Source organism: Heliangelus exortis, chromosome 18 (genome assembly GCF_036169615.1).
Source record: "Heliangelus exortis chromosome 18, bHelExo1.hap1, whole genome shotgun sequence".
Lineage (NCBI taxonomy): Eukaryota > Metazoa > Chordata > Aves > Apodiformes > Trochilidae > Heliangelus > Heliangelus exortis.
In genome coordinates, this window is record NC_092439.1 from 5,754,486 (window position 1) to 5,774,199 (window position 19,714).

General features: G+C 37.7%; 1 protein-coding gene and 1 long non-coding RNA gene across 2 annotated transcripts in view; both read left to right on the plus strand.

Moving 5' to 3' along the window:
- Positions 1-19,714, plus strand: part of LOC139804468 (uncharacterized) — a 244,637-nt gene that overhangs the window by 44,381 nt on the left and 180,542 nt on the right. The gene's annotated exons all lie outside the window — the stretch shown is intronic.
- Positions 13,469-14,435, plus strand: FSHB (follicle stimulating hormone subunit beta). Its single transcript, XM_071762190.1, has 2 exons — positions 13,469-13,627; positions 14,199-14,435. The coding sequence occupies exons 1-2, from the start codon at positions 13,469-13,471 to the stop codon at positions 14,433-14,435; spliced, it is 396 nt and encodes a 131-aa protein (XP_071618291.1).

The window sequence follows — 19,714 nt, forward strand, 5'->3', positions numbered from 1 at the left end:
GAGGACAGACTGTAAAGTTCTGAGGCTGTGTTGAGAAAAAGACAAAGAAAATACACTGCCTTAATAAAGAAGTAAAAGAAAAATCTTTCTAGTTTAAAATTAAATTCTACAGCTCAAGTTAATTTCCATTTCTGCATCTGTCTTTACATTTTCCCACAATGATGGAAATGAATCTACTTTGTTCACATCAAACATGAACAGACCAAGACTGAAAAATTAGCATGCCTTGGTTTATCAACCCATTCTCTTTCAACTCTTTTCTTAGCTGCTGCAGCCCAGCTTCTGTGAAACTGTTGAATTTCTGTCCTTGTTAAGGAAAGGACAATGGATCATTTTGTGAGATAAGATGATGTGAACCAGCAGAGGAGAAAGCAAGAGACTGACAAATGCAAGAACACATGAATCTTCAAGAATAATGAGAATAAAAAAACTCTTTGAGGGAATTAATGTTCATCTGCTAAAGAAAAATACTGATGCATCAGATCTAAATATGCACAATTTACCTTGAAGAAGTTCCAGAAAAATCTACTACTAATTTTTTCTCTGAGCTATAGCAGGTTTTATGGGGCACTCACATTGTATACAGCAAGTGTAGAAAACAACTAGTGCTGTTTTAACTCTGCAATGGAAAGGAAAACAAGTAATTGCTACCCAGTCAGGTCTGAATTAATTTCATATCCACATGTACTCTATCCTCAAAACAAGCTTTATTAAAGGAATCAAATATAGCTGTATCAGGGAAAATGCCTTTCTGATATCAAAGACAGGTTGCCTTCTCTTTCATTGTCTTGTAATTTTTTTCTTCCTAAAAATAAGGTAACATGGACCAAATAGCTTGCTCCAGAAGGCAAGAAAAAATGTAGGTATTACATGGTTTATAGCCCTGTTCATCACTAAAGGGCTGATCAGAGTTTCTTCAGAGGAAAACTGTGACAGTGAAGACAGATCCCACTCTAAAAATCTCAAAATAGAATCAAGTTTAGGTGGCATTAATGACAAAAGGACAAGGAGAGAAGGCTGAAGACAATGGAAAAATAAAAGAAAATGCTCAGTGCTCTGCAGTCTTGGCACAGGGGAGTTTAGGGAACAGCACAAGATAATTCTAGTGATAATCAGAAACAGTAAAGCTATGTGGGAAGATAATCAGAAATACATAAGAAGCATAACATACGAGAAGCAACCTATGCCTTTATATTCTCATGCATGCAGCCTCAGTGAAGGAAAATATAAAAGAAATACATTTCTGATGCAAAAATTATAAGGCATAAAATCCCTGGAAACAGAATAGAAGGCACTTCAATTACAACAAAAATAAAATAATAAATACATGACCAAGTGAATAACTTCCTCATATTATTAATCTTCCTACATCATCAAGGAATGTGATGAGTATTCATAAGTTACTTGTTCTTTTTCTGGAGGAACACCTCATAGGAAATATCCCGCTGGAAAAAAAATCATTGGATCACATGGTCTGGGTTGGAAGGGACCTTAATGATCATTTATGTCCAACCCCCTCCATAGGCAGGGACACCTTTCACTAGACAAGGTTGCTCCAACCCAACCTGGCCTAAACACTTTCAGGGAAGAGGCATCCACAACTTCCCTGGGCAACCTGTTCCTGTCTCACCACCCTCATGCTTTCTAAAGTCAAACCTAAGTCTACCCTCTTCCAGTTTAAAACCATCACCCTTTGCCCAATTGCCATGTGTCTTTGTAAAAAGTCCCCCTCCAGCTTTCTTGTAGACCCTTCAGGTACTGGAAGGTACTCTAAGGTCTCCCCAGATCAACCCCAATTCTCCCAGCCTGTCTCCACAGGTGAGGTGATCCAGAGTCTGATCTGCCCAAGCCCTTCCTTCTTAAACCAAAGAACATTACTTCAGTGTCAGAATTATAGTAAACAACCTTCAAATCAATATAGTTGGTCTGACTGGGGGACTCTCACTCTTCCAACACTTTCCAGCTGCAATGAAACTGAAAGGACTGTGAGCACTGATGTAAAACATTTATAGAGTGAAAACATCTCTTTCAGTCTTACTTTGCTAGGCTTACCAAAGCAGTTTTCTTGGCCAAAGTCTACAGCCACATTATGCAGCTTTGCTTCTCTTCCAGCACAGCAATGAACAAGCCAGCTCTGCCCACAGGCTGTGAGCACACAACTGCCTGAGCTAAGCTCTCCTTTCCCCATCCTCATCTCAGCAACACACATGCTCCAGTTTAGCTTCATCTGATGTAGATGACCAGTGTTCCTCAGGAGGTCTTGCCAGTACAAGAGCATTACTAATTTATCCTGTTTGATATACCTGAGCATCATGCTTGCCATTTTCACTGCCATACCAGTGCTAAAATGAATTACCTTGCAGCTGATTAGCATACTTATGCGTTGCTTCTTGTTAGTCATTACAGACTGATGAAGCTCTGACAGCAGAAATGCTTGCAATTAGTCCCTAATGAATGACCTTGCAATTTATTACTGTTTTTCATCCCATTTCTATTGATTCCAATTCAAATACACTTCATTGGTTTCACCTAATCTTTGAATCAAATTATGTTTTCCAGCTTTAAGACATCAATGAATTTGCCTACTAATTACAACAGGGTAAAAATGAGAAAAAGATTGCAGGATTGATACTTGTGCTATTCTGGAGTCTCCTTTTCATACACCTAATTCTTGTCTGATTAAAATTTCCATTAGTGCATTGAATTTTTCATCACTTTACAATTTATCAGCAACACACCACCTCTTGCAGCTAAACACCACTTTGCAGGGCACAATACCAAGCACATTCTTGGAGGCAGTATAAGATCTGCTGTAGTCTTGCTTATAAAAGACTCACAATGAACAAGGTTATCAAGCTGATCTATCAAAATTTACCTTAAGAAGCTTTTTGGTTTTGATGTTCCTTTATTATTTTCCTCTCTGGTTTTGCTTACTTTTTTGGTTGATAAGTTCACAATCCTTGTATAATATTAATTCAGTATACAGTTGCCTACATGGTTTTAGATTTATTTTTTTTTTTAAGGCAGATGTTCTGCATTCTCCCATTTTTATATACTATCATACTTTTAACAAACAGCACAAGATCCTTGCTAGTAGTAATTTCACATGACAGTTTTTAGCTTTTTTTTTCTCATGCATTTTATTTCCTTATGATATAAAGTCTCTAAAATGTTGAGAGACAGAATCCAATTATTACCCAATTAAGAAAGTCCGTATCCTTTTCTTAACTGGAAAGGATCCAGACTCAAACAGTTGAATGTTCTTTTCTGTCACAATTAACAAAAAAATTCTTTATGTTTCCAGGAAATCCCATCAATTATTCCTTCTAGATTTAATTCCTGGAAGATTACTTTTATCTTAGGCCTGGGTAGATTGAGTACCAGGCACTGTTTTACAATTGTACTACACTCAAACTGCACTCTCTATAGAGTCTGAATATTCCAGTCTGCATCTCTTGGAGTTACACTTTTTAAATAAGGTGCTGCAGAGAGATCCTTGAGCAACACACAAGGCCAGACATGCAAATATCTGCACAACTTTGGCCTGATCTCTGTGTGGGCTGGGAGCTGTACCTTGGCATCAAAATTCTGATCTGTGCATGTGCACTAGAAAAGAGGTACACTACATCATTTCCATGTAGAGGAGCACATATTCTTTTGAAACTCTGAGTCTTAACTGCTACTTGTTGGGAATATATAATTTCCTCCTAAAACTTGCTTCCATCCTCACAGGATAGTGTATTGGGACTTGAGAACATCTTGTAGACATTATTATTTATAAGGCTTAAAAGGAAGGACTCCTCCTTTCCCCAGTTTTATAGTACCCACGATGAATTTGTCTTACAAAACTATATAATAATCTTTCACAACTTCTAATTTCACAATTTATGCTAAAAAGGGATGGGAGGGAAGAGATTCAGCATACAAGGGAAAAAAAAAACATTCAAAATTCAGAACAGCTAAATAGGTCATTCAAGTCTTACAGTAATCTCGAGTATCCAGGAGCAGGTGATGCCATTGGTAGTCAGGAACAGAAATTAAGAATACAGAATTCTGGCTTTTTTTGCAGAGCTTATCCTCACAAATACTGGGCCCTCTCTAGTACATGTGATGCTCTATGGGGTAACCCTTAAATACATTATCAAGTGTATGAAGGCAAAACTATGTATGAGAATATGCAGAACAGCTCCAAAGCTTTAAAATTTCTGCATTTTGAGCCACTCAAATACAGTGGCTTAAATACTGCTCAGAATTCTTTAAATAGTACTGAAGGTAATGACTAGTGCTCTCACTGTGGCAACACCCACTTCTCTGATTTCACTTTTGCATAAACCATTATTGGCTAATGAATCATGTTCAGCTCAGTTAGCTAACCAAGGAATTAGTTACACAGAATGTAACTAACCAGTTGGGTTTATTAGCAACTTTGCTCTATTCATAAAATATGGTAGCAAGCTCTCCATGACCCTCCCCATCTGAAGCCATAAAAAAGTTGTCAATACTGGGAGAATGGTTTTGGACATATAGTGGAACTTTTCCCAGCTGATTTCAAAAGTACTCACTGAGCCTTTTATTTTTTTATTTTCCTGCAATGTTCAAACCTAACAGACTGATAACACTGAGGCTCATGTCCTCACCTTTCCTGTACCCTCATACCCCAGTGCAGATCCTAGAGCTCTCTGACAGTGAGAGATCCACCTTAAGCACTTTACAAGACTACAAAAAACCCAGCCTATTGCAGTACCTGTCAGCATTCCATGGGCTGCAGTGAACTTACCAGTTCCCATCTCTTCTTCCAAGACTGTGTCTATGGCACTAACACATCACAGCTTCTCCAGGTTACTTAGAGAAGGACATATTATACAGCAGAAGCCATTTTCTCTTTCAGTGCCCTGCCTGCTCAGCTCTCTCGTGAAGATTTTATGCCCACCATCTACGGAAACTGAGATGTGAAGCAAAAACCTCTGTTTGGAGCTACTAAATCATATGTGGCCAGCAACACAGATTCATAGCATTTACAGACACCTAGAAATTTGCTCAGATAGATGGATATACTGTCGGGTTCTTTCAGAAACATCATTATCTAAAAATCATTCACACAGAGATCTTAAGAGGTCTTTTCCAACCTTAATTATTCTGCGATTCTATCAAATGAGATGGAGAGGAACATTCTATACACTTTTCTGTAATTCTTTCTTTATCCCAAACAAGGTGCATTAGAAGCAGAAGGAACTGCACTCTCAATCTCCACTTGCAGAGCAATTCTATGCCTATGACACCAGTGGGAATAATTATGTTTAACGTTCCATGGCTTAGAGAGAAAGAAAAGAGAAGGCATGTTTTCTTGAGCATAGTTCTTTTCAAAGGTTTAAGGCTGGGCTGGCTATGAAACAGATGACAGGTACTCTCTTTTAACCCTTTTCTTTCTGCGAAGAGAAAAAGGGAACGAGACTTACAGTACGGGGAAAAATTTAAATAGCTTTAATTAAATAACAATAAGAAAGGCATAATAATATTAATAAGCAAATAATGAAATGTATACAAATATATACAAACCCATTATTGGGCTCCCCCCCAGTTGATTCCATCACCACTGAGGCTCAGCAGCAGATGGGAATAAGATTCAAGAACACACAGATTGGGGTTGAAGGCAGAAGAATGGTCAGAGCCCTCCTTGGACACCAGCCATGGCAGAAGAGAGCCTGATCTTCATGATCCCTCAACGTTTAAATGAGTATGATATGTATGGGATGGAATACTTCAGTGGTCAGGTTTACATCACCTGTCCCATTTGCTTCTCCCCACAGGTAAGAGCCTTTTACATCCCTTCACCTGCTGCACATAAGAAACCTTAGACCTTTTACACATAGGAATAAGTATAAGTAAGAACATTTCTGCACACCACTCATACCTTTGCCTTAGCAATGACTATAAACATCAAGCATCCAATATTCTAGAGGCAGACACTGTCTCCAAAACATGTCATTAAGTTGAGAAAGTGCAGTCATTTAAAGGATACTTAATTGAAAGGTAAAATTACTGAAAGGAGAATTTGCTCTGTTCTGCTTCACACCAGGACAGTTCTCCATGCCTCTCATGTGCAGGGACAAGCAAAATGGCCTGAAGTAATTAATGTCACTGTGTTTAAAGACTCCTCTGTTATCCCCACTCAGAAGTTCAGAAACTTCTGTTTGCAAAAAGGCTTTACCAGATCTAGAAAGGTCTGACCACGGCAGGAGTCTGGCCAATGGCCAGGAGGCTGGAAGTGCTTTTTCGGTTCTAAACCTCGGCTTGTAGGGTTTTTTGCCGCAATGCTGCAAAATCTGCTTCTGCTGTGAAGTTACCTTTCAACGTGTGAATTCTACTCAAGAGCCACGAGATGGCACCACACCAAGCCACAAAACCCTGCTCCGTTATCAGCGACTATGACATTGCTCATTTATATAATTAAAAAAGCAGTTGAGGAGGATTGTTTCTTTTTCAGGCATTACTAGAGAGATTATAAATGGATTTGTGCTCAGTAACTCTCCTGTTCCTATAAAGCTGAGCAGCCAGTGTTTAGACTGATCCATTTCAAACAGAGATTTAATACTGAGCAGAAACAGACATAACATAAATCAATATTATAAAGGCTGATCAGTGACCACGGGTATCCAGTTTCAAGGTAATTTTAATCACACTTAGGAACCTTCATTTCACAGGCTGGATCATTCAACTTGTCCTGCATGATGCCTGTCCTGTTCCTTCCTCCCACACCAGTATTTAACTCCCTGCTTATCCCACTGCCCTGCCCAGCATCCCACACTCCCCTGTTCCCACAGACCTGGCTTCCAAATGGGCCTTCACTGCCTGACACCTGCCATGGAAGTAGGAGAGTCCCAAGCCTGCCAAATTTATTTTAAAATAAACTCTAGTTATTATTATTATTATTATAAAGGTCTGGGAGAAATATACCCTCACCAGGAATTTAGCAAAATACAAGAATTGAGGGGTTTTATTTCATCATTCTGCTAATATAACCTAACAAAATTTGTTTCTCCTGTTAAGCTATATACTGGGCTGATACCTATAAGGCTTTTTCTTTAAGCCTCAGATCTGTTTGCCCATTAAAGCTCTGCAATACTGATTCCTGGAGCAGTTCCATAAAATTTCTTTGCAAATTTGCAATCTGATCACAATCAAACTCCTACAGCTCACATAGCAACTCCAACACCTCAGATTCTGTGAAAAAATCGCTCCATGCCCTAGAGTAAAGATTCCATAGAACTAATGAGAAAAAAATTTTTAAAAAAAGTTTAGCACCCTTAAAACCTGTGAATATTGTAGATGCAGCTGGTCAGATAAAGTGTTAATATCACAGCTATGGTGGTTCTGGCTGCATGCATTCTTTTCAACCTCTTTTTCTTAGGCAATTTGACCTAAAAATTACTAAACTTGCAGAAAGAATATGGGTCAGACATCTGTAGCCTAAGATTTTATTTAGCAACCCAAATAAGATGGGCTTTTCATCCATTACCCAAGTATGCTGAACCATTATGCATCAGTGATATTTTGTTGTCAATGCACACTGCCAGCAAGATTCAAATCAGCCTTCTGCTGCATATCATGGCTGGAGTTTGAAAACAATTAGCAGGTATTGTTTTCTGCATGTGAATAAGGGGCAGTCCTACCAAACTTACTGCTTTAGAAGAAATGTATGTATTTCCAAAAGCTGTCTGTAAAACCCATCATAAAAAAATGCTTGCCCAGCTTCTTAGCATGGTTACAGAACACAAAGACAGGTGGATTTTAAAAGGGTCTGAAACGTTGTTGGTACAATTTCTAGGTTTGACACAATATGAACATGACAGATCAGTGAACCAAGCTACCTAGAAGAAAATGCAGTCATTCCTGACAGAAGCTACCAAGGGCAGCCTTTGTCCTGTTTGCTCTTGCTCAGAGAGGAAGATGACAACACAGCATGGATCCCTCTTCACAGGCACACAGAGGCACCACTTGAGCTGGAGAGGCAGACCTGGGCATGTCTCTCTGCGCTGTGGATGATTAGGGACAGCAAACCATGATGAATCACATCAGATGCAGCCTCATGCTCCTGCTTCTGGTTTCTACAAATCATATTCCCCATAGCAGCAGTGCCATACAGACACATGAACTGCTCATATAACAACAGAAAGGAAACCTTTGCTGGCTATGTATTAAGGGAATGTATGACTTCAGAAATATAGTATAAAAAGCAGCTATGAATTAATTTATACCATGTGAGGCAAAAACTACAAGAAAAATTGAAAACCTTTTGGAAGAATTTGTTTCTGCTTCTGTTTACTGTAAGACTTAGAAAGATTTAACAACTTATGTAGGTATTTAAAAATATGGTAAGTACAACCTTTGCTCCAAGTAATGGGAACTAGTATCTCAAAAGCTTTCTAAAACTCTGTGCTACTAAATACGAAGTCAATGCATTCCAGCATTCTCTTTATACTCAGAAGGTGATGTATTCTGCCTGCATATGGATGCATATATGAATTTTTCACTAATTATTAACTCTTTAGCTGACACTAATTAGTTTCTACTATCCTGCTGTGTGATCAGCAGGCACAAGTGACCTCACAATTCTACATCATCAGTGCTGGGAAAGAAAAACAGTATCAGCAAAAAATTATTGAGCAAGTGCCCAGCTACCCAATTCAGTTACCACTATAGCCAATGAGGTCTTTACAATAATTTTAATAATGATTACAGTAAACCCCAGAGGCATATAGAGGGGCAATGCCATGACAAGTCACCTCCCACTCAGTATGATGGGCATGGAAATGCACAATTCCAAACTTCAGAGAACCAACTATTTACTCTCTTCTACCCCACAGAAAATCTAATTACATCATGGATTTAAGCACCTTAAACATGCCTTGAGACACGCTTTCAATGAGAAACACATTGCAGATGGAGGAACTATTATTCCCAGTAAGATATATATTTTACAAGACCTGAAACATAACCACAATCATGAAACTAGGAAACCTAAAGCCACATCCCTTGACACTTTTAAAACAATATATAACAAGTTAAAGCTAGTCTGCAGCTGGAATAATGTACAGCTAAGACTTGTATTTTATATCAGACACTGTTTTTTTCACTAGATGTTCAACCCATCTACTAACAGGACAGAGTCAGACTTATTACTCCTGGTGGATGAGTTGCACATATATAGCCAAGTTTTCCAATAGCACCTTTATAGATGCTGAAGTTCTCTGAAAGATCTAAACTACCTTATTTTAAGCAAGGCGGATTTACAACCTAGAGGAACAGAACTGCCAGCCATACCACCACCCCTCTTAAAGAAAGAAATTTCATTAGTTCAGGGCATAAGAAACACAGAGCTTTCATTTCTGTATTACGCACAAACAAAACAAAGCAAAAACAAACAAAAAAAACCCATCCCACACCTAACAAACAAAAAGCAAACAGAACACCCAAAACACAAATCCAAACGGCAAACAGGAGTATTCACTTCTAGAAAGGAGACAACAACAGAATGTGCCACAGCACTTCTGGCTGACACGATTAGAAATTGCAGACCAAGTGCTCTCTTGTGGCAGCAGTGGTAACAATGGCTTGCTGGCTTAAAAGTGTAAACAGTCCAGGAGAAACAGCCATAAGATACAAAAAAACAGCAATACAGAGAAGCCTTTTATTTCCCTAGTATGCCACTAAGGCATTGGCAAAGGCACCTGAACCTGATGCTCACTGTGACTTACACAAAAGTTGGAATTTTCACCTACAGGACTCCCTGTACTCCTGTTCCCAGTCCATGTGGATGACAGATCTCCTGCTACAGCATCACCCAGATTTCCAACAGGAATGCAGCAATCTCCATTGACAGAGGTCCTGATCATTCAGCACTAGCCATTCCAATCCAACTCTTCCATTTCTAATCCTAATGCAGTTACAGGATTCTGCAGCAATTTGAGCCCTTTCATGGGGCTTGCTAGAGCTTGGGTTCTGCAGTCGACCCACTAGGAAGCTAACAGAGAAAGCTGGAGGAAGAGAGTGAGGTTGCTTTGCTGCAATCCAAACAGCCTATTTGCAAAAGCATTCCAGATCTGGGAATTGCTTAGCTAGCTCCAAGAGTGAACAGAGCACACACAGTATGAATCTTTCTGAACAGACACACTGCAGTATCTTTTCATTTCCTGGGCTGTATACATAAACCACCACTGCATCCCAGGAGTTTGGCTTCACTGCTTCCTCTCTGACAATGTGGGCAACACCTCAGGCATTCAGCCTAAAAACATAGCAGTGACTGTTACATATAGGATGGGTACTATTGCTTAAGAACTAGATAGATAAAATCACAACTTAACACTTAAAAGCTTCTGTAGCATGTGAAGAAGTGTTCTTCCCTCTGACATTATTTCCTAAATTGAAATAGAAACCATATGAAATGAAAAGCATTTCTATTTCTCAGATACAGAATTCAGAAGGTAACACTGAACCTACATGAAGTGTTAACAGATATATGAAAATTATGGCTTTCTGGATACATAGCATTGCTATTCCCTTCACAACTACCATAACCTTTTTTAAATCTAATAAGAACATAAACTGGAAGGAGTATGGCATAGTTAGTACATAAACATTTCCCAGAGGTATGAACTAAGAAAAACTTGTACTCACATAGCATCATGCCCATCATAAGAAGTAATTTCTTCAGCACAGCATTCTACTGAAAGGTACAAGACCAAAATCAACCAACTAACAAGTTACCAAATCACCACTCCTTAGATGACAGATTGGTGCTTATTTTATTTAAAGTTTTCATTTTCTATTCCCCCAAAAATGCTTATTCATATATCCACACATAAAAAATTTAGCAGAGCTGATAGCTGAAGAATCCACCTAAAACTGATGATTACAGGAAAAGACATCCCTGAAGTCAGTTCTGGATAAAATCTTTCTGGTAAAAAGTTTGCCCTATGTTTACAGTGTGTCTTCATGAACTCTTCAGTGAGAACATGATGTAAAGCATTTCCTGTTAACCTCCCCCCTCATCCCACTCCCCACCAGTCCCATCAGTCACACTGCTACACCTGATCATTTCCTTGTGGAGCAAACTGATAGGGATTAACAGCAATGCTGTAAAAGAGAGACAGGTTGTTTTTTCTCCTTTTAATCAGAATGATTTCCCCAATTCCCATTGTCAAAAGTGAGAAGGCTGAGTGGGCCAGAACAAGGAACTTGAAGGGAAGTAACAGTACAGCAGGTGCTAAACTTGCACTCCCTACGTGTGAAATCATGGGTTTAATGAATAACCATGGGTTTAGTGAATAACCACATTATGAAACAGATCACTGCAACTGAGAGATTAGATATTTTCTGTTCCTTTGCAAATGAAGTTTATTTGATTTTACCTGATTTGCATAAATGAGGACTTAGAAATAGCCAGATCCTCCCCAGGAACATAACTAATAGACATCAACTTTTCTCTGGCATCTTTGGAACCAGTGATGTAAAGCAAGTGAGAATCTTCTCTGAGAAGAGAGTGTTGAAACTACAAGATAGGAAAGACCATTATCAAACAATGAGAGAGTTTATATCAGTAAAGATGGAAATGTTTGCTCTCTTGACTTCTTTATGCATTTGAGAGCTTGAGTTATTACTACAGGATATGTCCAAGGATAATTTCCTAATTTTATTGTGATAGCAAATTCATTAACAAATGAAGGTATTGCAGACTGTAGGGAAAATGGAACAGATGGCCAGTCTGCAGGACCACAGGAAGGTATGAGACACTTAAAGGGCTCATTTGTAAAAGCCATTTTGAAAAGTATCCCATCTGCAGGACTACTAATAAGCCAGTGAGAATTTCTTTTCATGATAAAATGCTTTTAACTGCGTGTCCTTGCCTAGTTTTCTTTTGTGGATGGATTTCTATAAAAGTCAGACTGACCATAATAGAACAGTCATAACAAAGGCAGACTGGCTGTTCCGGGCAAATGATAGTAAATGCAGTGCTACTGTGAGTCATTTTCCCCAGAAGTGATATGTGAAGCTCAATAAAGTTATTTCTCTGACAGAATTCTGGTGAAGAGGGACACATCAGTAACTTGTGAATGCAGGAAAAGGGCAGAGAGTGGGGAAGTCTATTCATAGACTCTTTTATTACCATGATGAACTAGGGAATGCATTCACATTGAGCTTGAATGGTTGCCTGTTAAAAATATTAGCATTTTCCCTGTAACATGACAATACTTGATCTGAGCTCACTAATGGAAAACATGGATCTGGAGGCTCAGATTATGACATCTTTAGTGTCTTTCCCTCACATAAGTTAAGAAAAAGGTGACCATGCTATAGACAGGAACCAAGACTGCACATAGCGAGTCAGAAATCTGATTTTCAAAAAATCACAGCTGTATTTTAGATGGCAAAGAAAAGTAGAGTTAACTCATGATTAAGCAAAATTTGCCCTACTAGTTTTCGTGGACCACAGGTCAAGAAACAAGTATATTTGCAGCTCACTGGGTAAGACTTAATTCAGAGAAAAGCATTTAAGACTGATACCCTGAAAAAAACAGAAAACATGTTTACTAGCCAAGAAACACTTTAGCAATGTCTTCTCTATGAATTACCCTGGGACCAGCTTGCACCTGAAGCCTATAAATTTGAGGGCTGACATAAGACAGTTAAAATACCTGAACCTTTTAGATATACTTGTCAACCTTCTTTCAAATTGTGGAGTAGCTCAGCTATTTTTAAATGCCACTGAATCAACTCCAGCAAAATTTCTAAAAAGGCATTGTGACAGTAACCTTCACCATCACATCCTGAGAATGTTTTGCTTTTCAGTTTTCCTCCTAACAAGGCTTGATCTCACTGTCTGGCTGAGGATTAATCCGCTTTCACCAAACACCAAACTAATGCTTGCTGCATTAATACACTGCAAATCCCCAAGGTATAAGTTACACACAATTTAGTATAAAAGGTAAGCACAGGGCTTTCATTTCACTACAGTTATTACCAGGAAGGCAAGCAGAACACAAGTAAGTTTTCATTAGATCCTGATCTAAAAAATTTTGCTTCTGAAAAATAGATTTTCCTTTGTGCTTTCTCTCCCTTGCTTCTTTTTCCTTCTCCTTAAAGACAGGGCACAATCTATATACAGAAACTTAGATTAAAATATTTCACTAAAAGTGGTATTGTACTCTGCCATTATTATTCTGCAAAGACTGAAGACATGCCATGTCAGTCATTTGGGAAAATCAAGCTGCTTTAACAATAACCATACAGACAGATCTACTTCATGGCTTTTATCCTGTGTTCTCACTGATATTTCTGAAATCTCACTATTATAGAACTACTTGAGGATTATGTGAAGGCTCAGTTTCTCCCTGTCTCTATAAATATTCTTGTTGAAAATAAATACATGTCTTTCTCTGGTATAGATATATTTTTTTGCTTTACTCACAGGATGAAGACAATTAATTGTTACATGCTGCTGTTTTGCTGGAAACTAATTTGTTGCAATAGCTGTCAGCTCACCAATATTACCATAGCAGTAGAAAAAGAAGAATGTGAATTCTGCATTACAGTGAATGCCACGTGGTGCTCAGGATACTGCTTCACAAGGGTGAGTTTAATTTCAGGCACTGGCATTAAATATTCCATAGGATGTATGAATAATCCATTTCTTCAGTCCATAACAAACACAAATAGTCAGGATGAGCTTTCTGATATAAAAGGCTGAGTAACTGCTGTGCTGTTTGACAGGAAAGTAGATACACAGCCAAACTGAATGGTGATAAGATGCTAGGAAAATTTAATGCTTTAACTGGCTGCAAACATTATGTTTATATGTGTAACTAGAGTTGGAAGTATTGCAGTGTATTTCTCTGCCAGGTGTTCAATTTGTGCTTGCAAACAGAAGCAATAAAGTGGCCATCACTGTGTGGACACCTCTACCCTTACAAATCAAATGATGTGTAATATTGCCTGGTGATGGTATGACAGAAATTTTCATATTAGTCCTCCTGGAAGGAGGAATGTAAGAATCTAGATGAAGTTAGAGGAGTCTGATCCAAATCCTTTTCATCTCAGTGGAATATTCTGTGTCAGTTTAATTAGTTATAGTCCTTGATTTTATAAAAAATAATTCTATCCAAAAAGTTTCAAAATAAGTATTTCCTCCTTGTAATTTTCAGGATCCTGTATATAAATATCCACCAGTATCATCTGTTCAGCAAACGTGCACCTTCAAGGAGGTTGTATATGAAACAGTGAAGATCCCTGGCTGTGGCAACCATCCAGAATCTTTTTATTCCTACCCAGTAGCTACAGAGTGCCACTGTGAGACCTGTGACACTGACACCACTGACTGCACTGTCAGGGGCCTTGGGCCATCCTACTGCTCCTTCAGCCAGAATGGAAGCAACCAATGAAGGGCACTCACATGGCAGTTTGGCTTTCAATGTTCACTTCTAGAGAAAGGTATTGATTGGGTTACGTGGAAGATCATAGGCAAGGATATTTAGAAACTTCCAAGATCGAAACAAAGATTTTTAAGGCCAAAATGGAGAGTTATTGACTACACTTTTCTTCTCTTTAGGTCTTCCCTACTCAACCCATCCTTAAGTTATTTTTCATAGGTTCATAGAATGTTGCTTCCAATTCCTTCTTCCCTCGGCTTCTCTGTCACCTTCATTCTTGATATTCCTGCATTCCTACTGCCCAGTACACTTAACTTGTTCTGTGCTATCCTATGCTTTCAAAAAGTACTCAGCTTCCAATGCTTTATTATCCCCTGCTTTCCATCTCTCCTCAGAACTCACATATTTTTAAAAGCCTTGTAGCACTTTTTTTCTTCCAACCAACATCTGTGCCCTTGCCTTCTGTCAGATGGACTGCAAACATCTCTCAGCTGAGATTCTTTTTTTTTTTTTTTGCAAAACATTTCATATAGCTGTTAGAGTCTATAAATAATAACAGCATGTTTCTTAAGAGCCAAAATCTATGTTCAAAAACTAAACATCACCTGAACTCTAGTTCACACCTGGCTAACTTGATAAAAGAACCATCAGCTGTTTACTTTCACCTGAGTAAACACACCTTAAGTCAGTTTAAAAAATTCTGAAATTTTTTGCCACATATGAATAACACTGGATTTCCCCTCATAACACAACAGCATATAATAATGAGGAGTCTTTTAGCACTAACATAGCAGTCTCATAAATTATTTAGGGATGAATCTAGAGGCACCTGATTCCAGTAGTGCAAATATAGTGTGATAATACAGCTTGAACGTAGTTCACAGCAGTCCTGTTTGAGAATGGAAGTTTACATAGAGTTCTGCAGCAACCTAATTCTGCAGTGGCCAATATGAAGCTGAGGTGGTCTGGAAGCAGCTGAAGGACTCACTGAATCAGAACAGAAAATTATCTCATGTTATTGGGAAAACCATATGAAACCTACAGAATGACAAAAACTACTAAGAAAACTAAAAGATACTGCTTTTCATCAGGAGGTCACCTACAAAAATAGAGAATGGAGAGCAGCTGGTTCAGCAGCAGCTCAGCACTGAAGACCTGAAGGATACACAAGATAAGTAGAAGTCAGCAGTATCACAGCACTGTAGAAAAGTAGAAGTGTAAGGAGCAGAGCCTACAAGATGTAACCTCCTGCCACTGCTTAACATGACAAGAGCTTCAGCTGAGTTGTTATTTCCAGCTTTGGACACAGAAATTTGTGGTGTTGAAAAACTGCAGAAAATCCACGGAAGACTGATAAAAATAGAGAGACACCTGAAAAACATCTTAGGAAAATAAGATCTACATACTTGTGGTCATTACACTTGCAGGAAGGGGGGGGGAAATAAGTCAAACCTTTTACTTGCTTGAAGACTGTTGCAAAGAGAAAAGTAACAGTCAGTTCTCCATGTTCATAGTGAACAGATCAACTAGTGAAAGATTCAGAGGAGTCACTAGCAAACTGACAATGAAATTAATTGTCAGAGGACAGGGGAAGGAAGTAAGGGAGTGGATCTCTCTTATAATAAATAGATATTTTTATTTATTTATTTAATATTTAGTGGTTTTTACTGAAAAATATCAGTTCTCTTGATTTTATTTATAAGATTCATCTGCATGGACATTTTCTTTGATCTAGTTTTAAAAGCAGTAAAGTAATAGGTAAATCAAATTGTCTCTCACTCATTTCAGTTTGCCTTCTGTTGAAATTAAGAATATTATTCATATGAGGAATTATTCTATTTTGGGTGAGAGAATTCTGAATTAAAACTGCAGAACAGAGTAGATTGTAGTAAAAAATTATGGGGAAATATATGTTTCCAAAATAAATCTGTAAATACCTATATTGTCTGTTGTTCATTTTGGAATAATAAAAATAATTTTGTTGCACCTCTGTTGTATATGTCTTAATGAACCAATTAAAAAAAACTTAAGAAATCACCTGCCCACTTCACCATACTTTGAAGCACACATTTTTTTTCCCTTCAGTATTTTTTTCATGCAACTAATTGGCCCATCTGAGCAATATTTACATAATATGGCCAAATCCCATCCAATAAAAGATTGGTATATTTTAGTCTCACCAGTAATGGAATAATGAAATACTGCATAGGTTTAACAAAACAGACTGTGGATGAAAATAAAGATTATATTTAATAATTTACTTAATCTATAAGGATGAGGACCTCTCCAGAGTTGTGTCCACATCTCTGACACGAATCATCTTGCATGTGGAAACAAAAATCATACAGCTCTCATTTCATCCATCAGACAAATGCATCCCTCATTGAATTTTTGCAAATGACCCTACTCAGAACCTCAAAACTAAAACTGTAACTAATGCAGTCAAAAGAGTAGAGGTTAATATCAATACCACAGGCTAGCAAAAAATCCCAGTCATGTATCACTGCAAGCTTCCAAACTCTTAATTTATATTTCTTACACATCTTAGGTACCAATGCTGAGGTTAATAAAAAACAAGTCCTAGACACTTAAAGATGCAAAAAAAAAAAAAGGTACCCTCTGTATAAACACTAGCCCCTGCCAAGCAAATTATAACCTTTGGAAATTCCTCTTTTCAACACTTTCTCCACCCCTGTCCAGTACCCAGTATCTGCTAGATATGAGTTCCAAATCTCTTTCAAAAATCTGGCCTTTCTATAAATGGTTTATCATGCCCAAAAGCTTTCTGTTTTTCAATAGACCAACAGGGACAGCAAAAAAAAAAAATAGTTTACTGAAGTCTTGCTTTTAATATCGTGAGTTTAAATGTATGCCTCCATTGATATACAATTAGATTTGGTATTCTACTCTGTAGTAAAATCCATTCCAAAATATGTAAATAATTATTTGTTGTTCTATAGACTGGTTACAAGTATTTCAATATCAGTAGCCCCAGTGACAGAAATTCAGAAACTCTTAGATAAGGCCCACCTGACTTGAAGATACCTTGGATGATACCTTTGAAAGCTGGTGAGACAGACTGACTCTGTCTTCTAAAAGTTCACTTTCCATTCAATAACCAATAAACATTTCACTAAACTTACTTTTACATCAACATATTTCCAGACTTTTAGCTTTTAGAGAAGGTATTTGCATGAGTATCAGTGTAGCCTGAGCCCAAATCTGCTTTGAATTATTATTTAAGAAAAATACTTATGAAGCAGTTTCTGTGGTTTCTGCCTAGCCCCATCAGGATGAATTAATGGCCACCCTCCAAAAGCTGAAAGTCTCACTTTGACTTTCTACTCTTAATACCAAATTGGTAGGTAAGTTTTTAGAAACACTTCTACTAGAACCAGATGTAGGTATTCAAAAATTCCTACCATAGGCCTAACCTTCTCCATTGAAATCAACATGCAAAATGCTTCTCAAGAGAACGATTCTGCCAATAGTGAACTTCTTAACTCATCATTAATCTTATTTTTAAAGGCAGGCTCTGCAAACAAGACCTTATATGTTGTACTTTAACCATCAGACTACAGAAACGAACTTCAGAAGTAGTAAAAGCTAAAAGGGACAGAACTATCTACTCCCAGTTAAGTAAAATTATTTCTTTTATTGCATCACCCTGAAAGCAAGAAACCTGGAAAACTGCAGTTTATAATGTCTTGGTGAAGGAATGCAGCATAGAGGCAACACATCAAATTGAACTTTAAATTATTTAAATTTAAAATTCTTCCTTAAAGATCTTTGAGGGACACAATGCCAGATTAATTGCTTGGTCATTAATTAATTCTTTCAAATACCCAGATGTATAGATAAATTGCACAAAGATTACTCATCTCTGCCACCACATCTGTGGAAGCATTAGTACTTTCTACCATTTATTATGCAGACAGTTTGACCTTGATCTTATAAGTGTCTGCCAGTTGTACTTGAAACTCTCCAGACATCAAGATGAGAACAAAAAGTGCAGAGCAGTATTCACAGTGCTACTAATTGAAAAGACTGTTTAATCCCAACTGTCTTTTTAGGTAAAAAGCACAACCTGATTTTACAGAGAGGCAAAGAAATACAGGTTAGTCACCTTGAAGCCATTAATAAAGCATCAACATTAGCTTCACACTTTTGATTATGCTCAGCTACTATTCCCTGCCTAAAGTGTGCAAATCATTCTCCTAGCTTAAAACAGGTTGGCCCTTCATAATTCTGGCACATGATTGGGCTCACACTATTTTTATCATATTTATATATAGAAATGTAAGTGTCCTCTACTTGTATTAACACAACTGATTAATAAGAATTTATTAGCCATCCCCAAATCCTTAGACAAACATAGCCTAAGGCAGAGACAACTGCAAACAATAGGTAGAAAATGGGAATGTCAGGATTTTGGATTGTACATGTCAAGTTGAGGCTGTGCTTAACTTGGGTTATTTAAATGGAAAGTGGAAAAACAATTGGGCATGGTGTTATTCACACTCACATTTTAGCAAATGCATTTTGCTTGTCAGTATGCAGTATTCAGCTGCACACTTCATTTTCATTAAAAAATACAATGAAAATCTTGGTTAAAACTACAAAACAAACTATGAAAAAAAGAGCTAAGCAGCTAACCTGAAAAATTCATTTAGAGATGGCAGGCTTGAGATTAGTGGCCCCCCTCTACTCAGGCAGTGGGATCTAGAATTTTTTTCTATTTATCTCATGCTTCTCTTCAATTTATGTTATTAACATTAGCTATCAAAGCCTTGGTCTTTCAGTGGGACTTATACTGCTAGACATTACAGAAGCTCACAAGGCTGCAGTCTCTGGGAAATACAGAAAACCAGACAGGAACAGGGTTAGAGAAAGGACATACTTGCAAGAAATCAAATATCAGTGTTAATTATGTGTAGGTGGGGAAGGGAAAGAATTAACTATCTCTGCTTTACAGTCATTAACCATTTGTTTTCTTTTATGTGGCAACTCTGAGGAGTTGAAAGAGGCAAGAAGTGTTACTGCACATTGATTATTTCAATTCACTGAATAAATACCAGAGGTGTGTTGTTAATACAATTTAGCCTTAAGAAAAGTAGATCCTGATCTAGGAATATCTGATGTGTTCATAAACTTGGATTACTATGTCTGGAACTTGAAACCACTTTACACTGTGATACGTAGTTCAGGGACAATGTAAAAGTATAACCAAAACAATTCCTGTCTATGCACAATCTGGTTGCTCAGTATTGGTTATTCAGCATGTACAGCAC

What these genes read in the sequence shown, in the direction of transcription:
- FSHB (XM_071762190.1), top strand. Translation starts at nt 13,469, where the DNA reads ATGAAGACAATTAATTGTTACATGCTGCTGTTTTGCTGGAAACTAATT. An exon ending in CAGGATACTGCTTCACAAGG is followed by an intron (nt 13,628 to 14,198) that starts GTGAGTTTAATT and finishes TGTAATTTTCAG; the next exon opens with GATCCTGTATATAAATATCC.